The sequence below is a fragment of the Brassica napus genome, unplaced genomic scaffold (genome assembly GCF_020379485.1).
Source record: "Brassica napus cultivar Da-Ae unplaced genomic scaffold, Da-Ae ScsIHWf_773;HRSCAF=1112, whole genome shotgun sequence".
In the NCBI taxonomy this organism is placed as follows: Eukaryota; Viridiplantae; Streptophyta; class Magnoliopsida; order Brassicales; family Brassicaceae; genus Brassica; species Brassica napus.
The window spans coordinates 70061-85470 of NW_026016819.1; the positions used below are offsets into that span (position 1 = coordinate 70061).

Below are 15410 nucleotides of genomic sequence, written 5' to 3' on the forward strand. Positions count from 1 at the left end.
GAACTCTGTTCTTGATTTTAGTAGGCACATGCTACGTTCTGGTTCCTAAATGAATCAATGAGAGAGTTACCAAGATGAGCAAAAACCTTCTAAGTCTTAAGTTCTTAACGCATATGAACTTTCAAGAACACAGATACAACATTGTTTAACATACGAAACAACTCTGGTTTTAGAGTACATTGTTTAACAAATTAGTGATCTTTGGTCTCGTTTTTATGAACCATCTCTTCAGCATCATCAAACCTCTGATCATTGATCTGGAGCTGCAGTGTGCGTCAATTAAACTAGCTTATTAACATAAACAAACAAGCCAATAAATTAAGAAAATAAGTTCTCTTTTTGTTTTACCTCGAGCATAGGCTGAGCAATACTTTCATCTCCATTGGAATGACCAATTACACTCGTCGGGCTCTGAGATATTTGCCATTCTGCATCTTCTTCCCCTATACAACACAGAAACATATATCACATTTCTTACATACAACTCAAGATGAACATTAAACTCTTGAGTTTGGTCTCAAACATTACCTCCTCCACCAACAACCATCTGATCAGCACTAAACACCCAGTTATGTCCACTTTCTTCTTCTTCTTCTGAAAATTGAAAAAGATACAATCAAACGAACATGTAAAATGACTGGTGAACCAAACATTGCATTAAACTATAATAGTAAAGGTTGTATCTCTAAGCTTACCTTCAACTGGTTCTGGATTGAGCTCAGCACACTCACAGAACACATCAAACAGAGTATCCACTGTCAAAGAGTCAAGAACAAAAGTTAACATCTGTGAGACTCTTGTAATGATGAAAAAACGAATTACATTTTAAGAAAAACACTCACACTGAGTAGAGTCTGAAGGAACAAGCCTCATCTCTCTGATCTTCGATAAGTCCAAAACGCCATTGGATTCTGTCTCATCCTCATCATCATCCTCATCTTCTACAACTTCAATCTTCAAAACACAGAACCACAAACTTAGACAAAGAAAATTAAAGAACACAAAGCACAGAGACACAAAAACAACACAAATCACTGAAGCATTCCGCTTTGGATTCCAAATATTTTTTAGAGATTATATACATAGAAATAAGTCTCTAAATTATGATTTTTTATTTCAAAATGTTACATACTTTAATAAAAGATATTAAATTTGCATAATTTTTGTAATTATCTTTTTTCATAATTTTAAGCCAATAAAAATCTCACAAATGCAATTTAGTTTTTTGAAAATTTTAATTAGTTAATAAAACATGCATTAAAAATACAATAAAAAAATAGATTTTTTTGAAACAATTTTTTTCTTTCTAGAATATGTAACTTTATGAAATGGAGGAAGTATTTATAAACTCCAAAATCTAAGAGCACTATCAGAACTAATCACAGCACCATGCCTGAGTATATACATAGAAATAAACTTTCAAATTATTATTATCTTTTATTTAAAACTCTTAATAAATGTTTATAACCCCCAAAATCTAAGATCTGGCCCTATCAGAACTAATCACAACACCATACCTGAGTATATACATATAAATAAACTTACAAATTATGATTTTTTATTTATTTAAAACTCCTAATAAATGTTTTAAACTCCCCCAAAATCTAAGATCCGGCCCTATCAGTGAACTAATCACAAACTCTTAATAAATGTTTTAACCTGAGTATATATACAAGGAGATGAATAAGTCTGTGGATCTCTCGAAACCGCGTGAAGCGATATCGACAAGAAATCAACGGCGTAGCCTTTCGCCACGTCAGCATCACTCAGCCAAATCAATTTCCTAAACCAAACGAAAACACTATTATTACTAACCTCCGCAAGCTTATCAATCTACAAGTGATGTAGTTAATGTTTCCACCTGGAAGTGATGTAGAGAGTTCCGGGAGACTCGACGGAGCGGTCACTGAGAGCTACGGCGACGGAGGGCTGCACGTGCATAAGCTCCTCGCCGTTGGATTCGTCTAGAGCTGGTGAGCCGTCTCCGGTTCTGAGCGCGAACTCTCTTAGACCAACCACCATGGCAAAGGGTTTTTCTTAGGGTTTCTTTTCTTTTTCTCGGAGAATCATCGTTCGTGTTCTGTTGGTTGATGAAGAACATTAGTGGGCTTTTGAGAATATGGGCTTTTTTATAAACAGCCCAGCCCATGACACATGGCTCATTTTAACGGGGTGTCTCTTAATCTTCATTTAAACAATTGTTTTTGTTTAAAATGACTGAAGCTGGTTTTGAACTTTGATGTTTGGTTAATTGATAATGTTTTGATTAAACGTTGATACAATATAGTACCCATCCGTTTAAAGTATTGTTTTTATGTTTTTTTGCAAAAATATTGGGAACTTTTTTTATCAAAATTATGTAATAAATCGTCATTTAAATAAGGGTAATTTTCAATTTTACCACTTGGTGATACCATTGTTCATGTCTACTGGAACGGAAGTAATATGTGTGTGTATGTGTGTGAAATGTCGTTTTTGTTTTTGGGTAGAATGATCGATAATGGATAAGGGAGATGGGGGTGGTCATGGGGATAGGGCAAGGTCATGGGTCGTTCGTGACTGATCAGTTTTCTTGGAGATTGTGACAATGCATGCATTTATGAATGATTCATTGTCAATGTATATTTTTAGTGCAATGTCTAATTCAAAGAAAATATCTTGAGCGTCTCTCAGTTTGTAGTACAAGGCTTATTTTAATATCCATGAGATATACTCCCTCCGTTCCCCCATTTAATGAGATATACTCACAAAGACATATTTTCTATATGTTTAAGACATTTTTTATATTTTTAAAAAACATTAAATGAAAATATTTGAATTGATTAAATTTCATTGGTGAAAATTTATTGAAAAGTATATAATAAAGTAAAAAAAAAATTAAATTATAAATATTTATTGAATTCTCATTGTGAACAATTTAGAAAATTTTACTTTCGGGAACAGAATGATTAAAATGTAGATTGATGAAAATTTAAATCATTTATCATAAAATATACTATCATTTTAAGCTTTGAGCTCATATATTTTGAGTCAACTGAGCTGGGAACCAAAAGTCGAGTAATGCACATACATATATATGGTATCTACATCTATTTTAAAGACATTGTATAAGAAAGACATAACTTGCATAGCTGTAGAAGTAGACCTTAACTAATTAACATTCTAATTTTATTATTACTCTCTCAGATGCCATCTCCTCGTGCAAGTGCATTTTTGAATAGTTTATTTACTAAGCATCCAAAATCTGACGAATCATAATGTGTGTGTACATATGCTCACGGAAAGACAAACGTAAAATCCAAAATGAAAAAGAAATTAAAAACGAAACACACATCACTTTATATTCACACTTACAAAAAGGAAAAAGGTCTTTAAATAAATAAAAAAGACTTCACACAAACATAGCACTCCAATACCAAACAAAACTCTTTCTAATTACTTTTTTTTTGCTAAACTCTTTCTAATTACTTATACAAAATAACTAATCTTCTTACTACTCTCACTCGTCTGAACCATCACAGAGGTGATTTTTTCTCTAAAGTACCGAATCATTTATAAGATTTTAGTTAAGCTTCAATAGTTTTTTTTTTTTGTTTTAAGCTTCAATAGTTGCTTCTCCTCGTGGAACTCTAACCCTAAACACATGCTCCTCTCCTGTGCACTTATCAACTTTCACCACCCAATTACTCTTTCTCACGTGGTCATGGTGCTGATGATAATCATCATCGTTCTTTTTCATCATCTTCTGGTTATAGCTACCGTCATCGTTGACCCTTGTCACCAGCAACCCTTCACCTATAGGCAAAAACTGTGTTTTCCTCCCATCGCTAAACCTCCAAGATCCTCTCGAAAACGCGTTATAACCCACCACAACCGCCACACCGCTTCCACCTCCGGTTCTTGCATTTTCTTCATGTTGACTAACGATCTTTCTAACGATATCTTGGTGGTTCTTGATCTTACAATCAACGAGGACGAAATCAGCTTCTCCAAAATGATCATTAATAAGAGCGTTGTCGTTAGGTTCTCCGACTACGAATTGTATATGATGAATCTCTGATGGTTCCAACATTTTCTTGGATATGATTAGTTCCTCGATGCCACGTAAAACGCATACCACTTGACCTCGCGTTTGGTTAGCCGCAGCGATTAGGGCAACGAGGATGTCAGCGTTTGCTGCCCCGGCACAAGCCACGGTGATCTTTCTTGCGTTATTTCCGGCGGCTAGGGCCGATATGAATTCAGCCACGTTTGGTTCTTTTGTTCTTTGATCCTGCAAAATGGATATATATGTAAATGGGACACTGATTCAAGAAAAAGTAGATAAATATTGATTATCTTTTTAACATCGATCCATATCCTTTTCAAAAAAAAAAACATCGATCCATATCCTATTTTAAACAGAAACAGATTAAATGCATTATAAGATATCTTATACCTCATAAATAAATAAAAAGAAATAAATTCTTACCGTTTTCAATGTAGTGAGGTAGGCTTTAGTAGCATTCTCAGCAGACCAAAAAGCCATTTTTATTTAATTGATTTGAGTTGTAGTAAGAAAATCGTATTTCTCTCAAACTCTTGCTTAGAAGGTTTTAAAGTGGTTGATAATGGGTTTCCAGTTTAGAGATGAAAGGTCTTTATTTATATATTGGGACATTTGTGAATGGGACAAGATTCAACAGGCTGGTCCAGTTTCATGAATCTTTTCTTTATATATATATATATTATATATATATAGGTCGACGGAGAATGAAAAATTTATCTTGGTCAAGTTGTAATACTATTCAACATGCGTGTATACAATATGATACACATATGCATATATATATAGATCTATTTATTAAAAAGCAGATTGTCTCATTGTCGAATGTCGAGAGACTAATCAGCTACTGTCATTGTTAATGTTCCTTTTCCTTATGATCCCTAAATTGAATTAGACTATGTTCAAGGGTTGTTCTTATAGTGTCATCTTATATATTAAAACAGAAGTCACAACCATGATTCATGTGTGATTTTTTTAAAATGGACCTAATGGACCTATTACTAGAAATTCATTTTACATCTTTCATATTAATTTTGGACTATCTATTAGAAATTTATCACATTTAATTCATGTCCACATCTTAATATTTACTCTTCCTAAACACACGATTAACTAACCTAAACCATCTACTTTCAAAACCCAAACCTCTCTGCAAACGAAACATGAAAGGAATGCTTGAGGTTTGTTTCATAGTGTATCTCCATACGAAACTGGAAATGAATTGTTGCTAAGTAGTTAGATGCAGTCATATACGTCAATCAAAAGTAGCAGAAATTAATTGACCACCATGATATTACGCTATCAAATGCTTTTGTGTGAGAATTCACACACAACATTCCAACCATAGATTTTAAATTGACAATCGAATAAGCTTATATTGTTTAAAATGAAAATATGAGCACTTGAACATGTTTCTTCCATTATCTGTTACGTTATTTGATTGTTAGTCTTGAACATGAACATTTGTTCATAATCTTATTACTTAATAACCTAAACACAGTGAGCATTTGGAGAAGATGAACATGGTATAACTATTAATTTAAATATTAAGATATAATAAAAATAATTCATGTAAATTAAATCTTATATATTAAAACAGAAGTCATGACTTCTTTTCATGTGTGATTTTTTTAGTTTGGACTATTCCTAGAATATATCATATTTTACATAAGTTCATTATTATATCTTTTAATATCTTTATCTTTTTATTTGAAATACAAATGAATATATTTAAAATGTTCTAACAAAATCTTTTTAAAATCTTCGTAGAATCTTTTTAAAATTACTTTCAAAAATTAGTTAATTTTAATTTAAATTATCATAAAATATAATTAGAAATTAAAATTGAATATAGTTTTGGTTTATAAACGAAAATTTAAATAAAATAAAATTAATTAATTTCACAAATACATTTACTAATAATTTTTAAAGATTTTGTTAGAAATAAATATTTATTTTTATTTTAATTTTTTCAAATTTGTTTTCTAATAAAATAAAAATCCTGATTTTTTTGATGAGTGATATTTTTATTTGCACCATGATTTAAATATTTTTAACTACTTTATTCATAATATCTTTTATATCTTTTAATTTTTTTAAAAAAAATTAAAATTCTAACAAATCTCTTGAAAAAGATTATAATAAGATCTTAATTGTCATAAATTGAATATAAATATTTTCAACTAATTTTGTAATTAGTAATGAAATGTTACTAAAAGAATAAAATTATATCCTATTTTATCAATTTTATGATAATATCTATCATTTTAAAATAAAAATGTTATATTGAACAAAATATGATAAAATTATTTTAAATTGATAAGTTAACATATTTTATTTTCATAAATATAAAATATTTATGCTAAAAATATAATATGTTGGTAGAACGGGTTAATATTAGTAAACTATATAATACATGTATAAAAATTTAACTTATCTTAAACTTTTTAATATACAGTAATTTATTATATAAAATTAATAAACATTAAAAAATCACTAAAAAAATCTAGCGATTTGAATTACGGATCATGATTATAATAAATTAAATACAAAATTGTTTTCATATATGTTGTTTCATGCATTAAAAATTTTAGTTTAGTAATCAAACGCAAATTCAATAAGACAAATATATAATAAGCAACATATATATGTGATGATTTTAATTTACAGCATGAAAGCTATAAAATTATTATATTTGGCATAATTATACAAACATTTAAATATGTGAGTAACATTAAAAATATATAATAATTATGCAAATTAAAATCATCACATACATATGTTGCTTATTATATATTTTCATATAAATGTGAAAATATATACCCGCACGGTTGTGCGGGTGGAAATCTAGTTAATAATTAATACCCACTATGTGCCTCCTAATTCTTAGTCATAACTCGAAATGTTTTTATGACTCTTATTTTTATTGACAACATATACGTAAAGGAAAAAAAACCACATGTAACTGTACTAATGATTTTGCAAATTTTGTTGTTTATGTTTCAAATACGCATAGTTTATGGTAATGTTGTTCTAATTAAGTACAAACAAGAAAGCTCTAAAAGCAATCATGGCTTAAGTGTTAGGTAATTAGTCTGGATGTTTGAACATGATACACGCATCTTTACTTTTTTTTTTTAACGCTGATTTATTATGATCTTACAATTATGATATAGGAAAGATTACATAGACGATTCGACAACCGACAATACTACCTGTCTTATGAAGACTTACGCCTAACTGCATCATCTGAGTCGTCTTATGAAGATCTACGCCTGACCAAATTTACTTGCACCATGTTGAAGATCCCTTGCAAGTTTTTCCTCTGTAGTCTGCATAATTGTTTAATAAACCGCTCTTTCCGAGACTTGAAACCTGGATTTCCTGTAATCTGCAATAAATTGCATAGTCTAGGATTCGAACCCCAGATCTGAGTGTAGAACCCTTTAAACCTTAAGCAATAGGATACGGTGCTTCCACAACATCTTTACTCTTTAGAAACACAAACATTAACAATTATATATATAATCTCATTTAAGTTTATATGCATATACAATTTCAACGCTTATTACCCAAATATGATTAGATTTAACTAATTAATTAGAAAGAAAAACAGAGTTTGAATTTTAAGGACCAATGAGCTGTAGTGTCTAGTGTAGCAGGGGCAATGGAGATCTCAATGAGATTAAAAATAAAAATCTATAAAATAAAAGATTTTAAAATATAGTGCAACAAAGAAGTAAATGAGATTGATACACATCTTAGGGACATAGAGAACATGGGTCCATGTTTGTTCTGACAACAAGAATACAGTTTTTCTTACAAGATTAGATTCTTGATTTCACAAAACTAGTTAGAACGTACGGTTTAGATTAATTGATATGTATATATACTAATTTCTTAATTGTACGATCTAGTGACCGTCCTCTCTCGTACGGGTTTCCATGAAGCTTCATATACACTTAATCTAATTATGCATTGATCATTGTGCTAACGAAGACAGGAAATAAATAACGCTGAAACATATATCTAATCTATAATATCATATAGTAGATATCAAATGGCTACTATTCATATTGTTGTAGAAAGCATCCCTTATCGACTTTTAGTGGATATATATTTGATAAAACAAATTTAAATGTACCTTTAAATTGATATATTAAAGTACGATAGGTACTAATGAGATGCAGGTACAAAAGGGATCGTAAATGATGGGTTGAATCCGAATGCACAAAGAGCTATATATAGTGCCCCATGCCGATAGATATGATTCAGAAGAAAAAAATGCTAGAATAGTTTTGGTTTTACTGAGACATGTTCTTGCAATTTGACGAAGACATTTCAATGACCTTCGTTTTGTGATGAAAGACTTTTCAATGTATAATGTGTTTTCTTCCACTTGAACTAGTTTCATGCATCTGTCATTATAATTGCTTTATATACCTTATCAATATAAGGATATTGGAGACGGTTTTGCCAGACTGAACTAGTTCAAAAGATTTTGATCTGGTTTAAATTTAATTTACCGCAAACTATTGTGGTCCAAGTCCAACTCGAACTGTTTATATTGATAATTAGAAGTTGTAGATCATGAACAAATAGAAGAAAAATAAAGGAAATTTACCAAAACAGTGTGGATCACTCAGGGTGTAACTGGAATGCTATTTTGTGGAATAAAACTCTTTGGAATGGGTCATTCCACATGTTTCCATAAAATGTTTACCAGTTACCATGAAAACTTTTTAAAAACAATTCCATATATTCCATTTTTGGAATGGAACAAAAAAGTAAATCCTTTGTAAATGTTGTTCCTTTTATTCAGGATCATAATCCTTCGTGAATGAGTGGAAAGCCATTCCAAAAATATTTTCAGTTTTTATTCCATTTAATCTATCATTCCATTTTTTCTTATTCCAAAAATAATCATTCCTTTAATTCATAATATTCCTTCTATGAATAACCAGTTACACCCTCAAATGTGTAAATCCATTTTTTTCTTAAACGTAATGCAGCATTTGCAGAAATGATCTGATATAGTACACTCTATTCATATATCTTTCTGGTCCCACGTTCAAAGTACCATGGAAATATAAAGCTATTAAAATACTAAGTATTAAAAGTAAACCAAGGGGTAGTAGCGTAGTAGAGGGTTTGGTGTATACCCACATCAGTTTCGGATTCGATTCCCCGAAAATTAAATTATCACTATTTGGTCAGTCTGGGCTTGAGCTTCGGTCCAAGTAGTTTACATAGTGGGCCATAACAAATGATTGGTCCACCCCATGACATTAGTCGAAAGGTATTCTAAACTTGGGTTAGATAGTGTGTTACGCTTTCGGGTTAGTCCACTTTGTAGCACTAAGTGCGTTTTTCCCGGAGCCGGCCGAATCAGCCCATAGAGCTTATCAAAAACACAAAAAAATGTTTAACTATTGTAATGTGTAAATAAGTGTTTCTCAAAAAAATGTGTACGTATAAAGTTCGTTGCATGCACTACAATTATTGTAGAGGATTCTAAAACAGTAGACATAGACATTAATCATGAATGATCAATTGTCTTAGACTAATTTCGCGACATATCTCAGAAAAGTCTTAGATAGATTTTTCTCCGACCAAGATGAAAATCACCGGATACATATAGATATATATATATATATATATAACGTTGGAATTATATGAAATCTTGAATCTTATAACCAATTAAAAGATAGGGATTAGAAAATATGAATCATAAACAATTAATGTTTGATAAAAACTACACACAAACTTCTTTTAAAAAGAGAACGTGGGATTGGGATAACGTTGAGGAGACAACAATAGAGAACAGAGAGTGGCTACAGATTCTGCTTCGACCATTCAAGGAGACATCATCTTTTAATATTATGGATTGATATTTTATTTTATTAAGTGAACGTAAATGTTGAAAGATTCTTGGAGCGCGCGGTGGATAGACGAGGAATGATTCTACTAAGGTTAAACATATCTAGTGATTCTCTAGTAAGATCAATCGGTCGAACGCTGAAACAAAATGAAGATCGGAGACCTAGTGACTATCAAATAAACAAAGCTTAAAGCAACATACAGAAAGGGGCAAAGAGTTCTAGCAACCTGAGGATGGTTGAAGACGAACGATGAATCGGAATCAATGGCGTTAGGGAGTCACGACGGAGGGCCAATAGCGACGGCGATAAAGGAACAGGAAGGGTTTTAGAGGATTCAGGGGAGAGATCAGTTTTCTTTTTGTTTATTTATGCTTTAGTCATTGTATTTCGTTGATTGTTACAAATGTAAGCAAACTAATTTTTGTTTAGATTTACTCCAATTCCTACATAGATAAGATTACAGATTTAAGCAAATATGTCATACCTCATATATACGTATTTCTTTTTTTGTTTATTTATGATTTTGTTCATGTATTCTGTTGGTTGTTACCATTGTAAGAAAATAATATTTTTGTTAGATTTACTCCAATATCTAAACAGATTAGAAATGCAAGCAAAAATGCCATACTCATCTAGGTGATCATATTCCCGTATCCGTGAAAGGTCGTTGTGAAGTTATTCATAGCTGAATCGTCATTGTGGAGAGAAGATGACATCTTAGCCATCGGCCTCACTCATGCATATAGTCGGTCCTAGACAAAAATTTAATGAAACATTGGCATTAGTTCCTAAATTTTCTCTAAAACATAGATGTTTTATTGTTTCTATATCGTCAAAATACAGTTTTATTTATATTTGTTTTAAAATGTTTCTAACTTTTAAAATTGTCCGGCTGTGCTAATCGCTGCACTTGGGTCTTAGGAGATGGCATGGTGTGTTCCACTAGTATTTAAGTAAACGTATATATACAACATACTAGGAGTATTTTGGTAAAGGTTGTAAAAGTAGGAGAGACTCCAAAAACGCCAAAACCATTCTCTCAAATCATGTATTCGCCTTTTCATCATCAATATCGTCTTGTGACCTTCTTTTCAAGGGCAGTACAACCCTATGAAATGTTGGCTTTAATTCCCAAAATTTTAAGAAGTAAAATATATAGGTATAGATCTCTAAATTGTTTAAAAAATATTTATTATTTTTTTTAATTAAATGTCTATGGTGGCACATTCTTCTTCCATATCTTAAAGAAGTACTTCCTAGCTTGTGTGCAAGGATACTTCTCTTTTCTTTTTGTAATATACTTCCTTGCTTTGCAGGCTTTTGATACAGTTCCTTTGGAACATGCCAGGATCTTGCGGCGACGACGCGGGGTTTCTCGCTTAACGTAAACCTTCTCCATTTCGTTGAGAGGCCGGCTCGATCCATCTGGAAGACTCACAAACTTCCAGCCACCTCCGGCTCCACGTTTTCCTCTAGGTCCCAATTTCTCAATCGTGATTTTCCATCCATCTGTTGAACGTCTTCTGCTATACTTGTGACACTTCACTTCTCCTCTCCACTGGTTTAATTAAGATACCAAAAGAGAATGCATATTTTACTATCACCAATGAGAAAATGAAACGTGTAACAACTTTATCAATAGAACTAATGTAGTATATGGTTGGCTAATATTCAAGGGCCGCAAAAGAAGGGACTTACTTTCATTTTGTTGAACTCAAACCTTTGCACGAATTCTTCATAAAGCATGTCATCTTCTTTCTTTGAGATCTCATAATGGACTTCATCTATATCTTTGATTGTACCCTCCCATCCTTCTGGCATGACCTTGAAACCAGGGTTGTACTTGAGTGAGGCCACATGAAACTCCCGGTCATGCGAAACAAAGAACCTGCAATGAGGTATAAATATCACCAACCTATCCCCTAGTAATTGTATTTAGATCTTTTAACTAACAATATTACTAGAATACAAATAATCTATTTATCTTGATCAATCTCTTTTAGCAAATCATCATACTCATTCATCTCGTTGACCATAGCCACTTCTCTCGGACCCAACTTGCTCATTACGTCACCAGTATCATCAGAACCGGTGTTGTCGGAAGTAGAAGGGTTTGTGTTTTTCTTACGACCAACGGAGACACCATCGAAATGTTCTGTGGTGAAACCAGTTGACCACATTGACTTATTGTCCCAACCAAGATCGTCTGATCCTGTACCACCACCTAACGAGTCTCCTCCCGTTGGGATGTCCCAACCGTTGTCGTCGTCTCCGAATCCATCGAACCCTGAGCTCCCGGAGAAGGCTCGAGTTCTTAAAGGTTGGATGAGCTTTGGAGCGTTCTGAACAAGAAACCTAGTCGCTCTCGTGCTAGGGTTAAGAGAAAGCGAAGATAGAGATGATATTAACTTACTAAGGAACATATAAGATCAGTTGAACGTTGAACCGCACAAACGCTGAAACAAGAGAATCGAAGATTCCGTGATCCGCGGAGGCCACTAGGGTTTTAAGGGTTTTAGGAGCAAGGACATATCAGTTGTTTTTATATTTTATGATTTAGCCCCTCTATTTCCTTAGTTATTGCAAATATAACCACAATAGTTTTTTTTTATAGTTTTCTACTCCACTTCATTTTGTACACAACATTGAACCTTTGATTGATTTTGTGGATGATTGGTTGAACTATAGGTTTAAAAATTCACTTTAGAATTTAGTAGGACTTCTTATAATTATATCTAATATAGATGTAAAAATTGAATGAGAAAAAAAAATATCCCTGTAGCAAAAAGTATTTTTTAAATATTATTTATAACTTTAAAATTACATAAAACATAATTGGTATTGGTAAGTTTTATGGTTATAAACAAAAACTAAGATTAAAAATACTTTGAATCAGTATAGCTATACTCTTCTGACACAATAACGCAATTTGAATTAATATAGAAATGAAGTGTACGTTAGATAACCACTCTAACCAACCACCCACATGTCTTTTTATTGTCTAAAAAAATTATGTAGAGATTTTTGCAATTGCGCTACATCTTTAACTTCATAAGAACCAACCACAAAGGATTTTTCATTTTTGTGATTAGTTATGAAACCAGGTCATATGTAAAACAGTAAATCTTCAGCCAAATAACCACAACCATAAAACAATATCAATCGATAATTTCAACATAACGAAGTTAAAACCGATCACAAAAACAAATACAGAGCAATTAAAAAATAGCTAAATCAATTTTTGGCCATAAAGGTTCCTTACTTTCTACACAAGAAAATCCGAGAATAGCTCAATCACCATTAGACAGGCTCCTCGTATCGCAGGAATCATCATCAGGCTGATCATCATCACCACCATCGGCATAGTCAGCTTCTTCTTTGTTAGTACTAGTGTTCACATTCCCGTATCCATGATTGGTCGTTGTGAAATTGTTCATAGCTGAATTGTCGTTGTGAAAAGGAGTTTGAGCCACTGGTCTCATCATACCACCACCACCGTCAGTTTGTTGTTTTGGATCATCTATGGTGGCTACCACCGGAGAAGTAGAATTCACGTTGGTTATGTTGAAAGTAGGATGTTGTTGTGGTTGTGGTGGTGGTTGTGGTGGAGGAGAAGCCTCCATGATTCGAGGTTTCTTATTCTGCGTTTGTTCAGCTTGATTCATCACAATGAAACTTCCCATTATCACCTATCACATATTATAATACTTGTTAGGAAATTTGTGCGACTTTTCTATACTTTGAACCTGTAGATATGTTTGCTTATTTTAAACAAAAATAATCAAGATTGTATTACCTGGACAGGACTGGCTGCTATAAGCATACCAGCAAGACCACCGCCGATGATTTTGCCATTTGGTCCGGCTAGAGAAATGCTCATACCGCCAGACCAACCTTTAGTTCCTCCTTGTTCAGTAGGCATAAAAGAACCCGATAGAGAAAGTATCTCAAACCAACCCTAAAACAAGAAAAATATATATAAAATTTCAAGAACCGCCAAAAAACCAATCAAGAATCAATTAAAATAGAGAAAATTTGATTCCATGTTCATTAGGTTTACCTCATATGTAAGCGTGCCGCCTGAAGTGGTAGCTTGACGAAGTGTGACATTGGAGATGGAACCAGTTGCAGAAAGAATGCATATAGCTTGAGATCCTTGCGAATACGGCATAGCTTTCATCATTACATCCTGATTAAAATAAAACAATATTCTCAAAACAAAGTTCATTATCAAAGCTTTGACTACAAGAACGGCGAAAAAAAGAAGAAAAAAACATCACGTTTTAGAGAATTTATATTACCTCACCGGCATTGACAGTAAACTGATGTGTTGTAAAATTTGCACCCACATAGCATGAGAGTCCAGGAGGAGGAAAAGCTGCAATAGATAAAATAGATCTTTGATGCCATTGACTTTGACCAATGATGTAATTAAGAAACTCTAATCCTCAAGCAAGATCAACCATAACAATCAGTGTTTAAACTTTCAAGAACATAAATAAAACAGAATTAGCCAAGCTAATTAGATATCTTAGAGTTATGCGATAACAATTAACAACTAGACTCTCTTTATCTTCTTAATATAAAAAACAGAGATTATTATTCTCTACTTTTTATTTTTCTGTTTTGTACGGTCAGCATCATCAGATTCTGTCTCTGACTGGTCTGTTTGTATAACTCCTTCAGACAAAAGGTACACAGTTATGTTGGTCCCACTTCCGAACATCTCAAAAATCCAAATAAAAATCACATCAACAGATAAATAACCAGATCACATCAGATCTATCTCACTCAAACCTATGCAACACACACAAAAAGAGACTGCAAGAGTTACCTGGGCTGCTTCCATACTCAAACATGTGAGGTTTCTTGATGAGTTCAACAGGTAGATACTGCTGAGCTTTTCCTTGTTTCCAGTGACTATAATCTCCAGAGAATGGAATCGAAGTTGAGATTGGAGTCGGAGAGAGTGTTGGTCTCAAGTACCTAGGGTTCAGACTTCCATCTGGAGCGTATTTCCTCGGCCTTCCTCTCTTCTTCTTCGTCAGATCTAACCCTGCGCTGGAGATCAACGGTGGTGGAGCTGCGGCAGCTGAGACAGGAGTCACGGAGGTTGGAGGTGGAGGCGGAGGCGGAGGCGGGGAAGGTGACACCACAGTCGTAGGTCCCACGGGTTGAAGAAGGCTAGGGTTTTGTTGAAACTCTGTTGCTTCTTCATCTCCCTTGACTGTGATGACCCCACTTGGACTGACTCCACCTTTCTCTTCCATTTTTACAGCCACAAATCCCCCCAAAAATTTAGCAATAGATTCTGCTTTGAAACAGCTCAAATGGATCAAAGATTGAAGCTTGCTAAAATATTTTTCAACCGCAGAAAACAACAGTGAAGAAGAAAAATGCAAAAGTGGGTGGAGATTAACCTCACAATCTCACCGAAATTGTAAAAAAATTACATGCAAATATCCCCCAAATTTTTTTATTAG

General features: G+C 33.0%; 4 protein-coding genes across 4 annotated transcripts; all 4 read right to left on the minus strand.

The window, feature by feature from the left end:
- Positions 1 to 75: 75 nt before the first annotated feature.
- LOC106388071 (chloride conductance regulatory protein ICln) lies at positions 76 to 2397 on the minus strand. The gene is made up of 7 exons (XM_013828049.3): positions 1862 to 2397; positions 1660 to 1783; positions 843 to 954; positions 696 to 755; positions 529 to 594; positions 349 to 443; positions 76 to 263 (listed from the first exon to the last, which is right to left on the minus strand). The coding sequence occupies exons 1-7, from the start codon at positions 2020 to 2022 to the stop codon at positions 192 to 194; spliced, it is 690 nt and encodes a 229-aa protein (XP_013683503.1). The 5' UTR covers positions 2023 to 2397; the 3' UTR covers positions 76 to 191.
- A 1043-nt stretch (positions 2398 to 3440) lies between these two features.
- On the minus strand, positions 3441 to 4626 carry LOC125605564. Its single transcript, XM_048775233.1, has 2 exons — positions 4472 to 4626; positions 3441 to 4273 (listed from the first exon to the last, which is right to left on the minus strand). Exons 1-2 carry the CDS (start codon positions 4526 to 4528, stop codon positions 3596 to 3598), a joined length of 735 nt encoding a protein of 244 aa, XP_048631190.1. The 5' UTR covers positions 4529 to 4626; the 3' UTR covers positions 3441 to 3595.
- Positions 4627 to 11631: 7005 nt separating this feature from the next.
- LOC125605571 (protein GAMETE CELL DEFECTIVE 1, mitochondrial-like) lies at positions 11632 to 12551 on the minus strand. The gene has a single exon (XM_048775239.1). The coding sequence runs from the start codon at positions 12348 to 12350 to the stop codon at positions 11904 to 11906; it is 447 nt and encodes a 148-aa protein (XP_048631196.1). The 5' UTR covers positions 12351 to 12551; the 3' UTR covers positions 11632 to 11903.
- A 502-nt stretch (positions 12552 to 13053) lies between these two features.
- On the minus strand, positions 13054 to 15410 carry LOC106386278 (AT-hook motif nuclear-localized protein 6-like). The gene is made up of 5 exons (XM_013826144.3): positions 14762 to 15410; positions 14229 to 14305; positions 13988 to 14116; positions 13724 to 13885; positions 13054 to 13616 (listed from the first exon to the last, which is right to left on the minus strand). The coding sequence occupies exons 1-5, from the start codon at positions 15195 to 15197 to the stop codon at positions 13218 to 13220; spliced, it is 1203 nt and encodes a 400-aa protein (XP_013681598.1). The 5' UTR covers positions 15198 to 15410; the 3' UTR covers positions 13054 to 13217.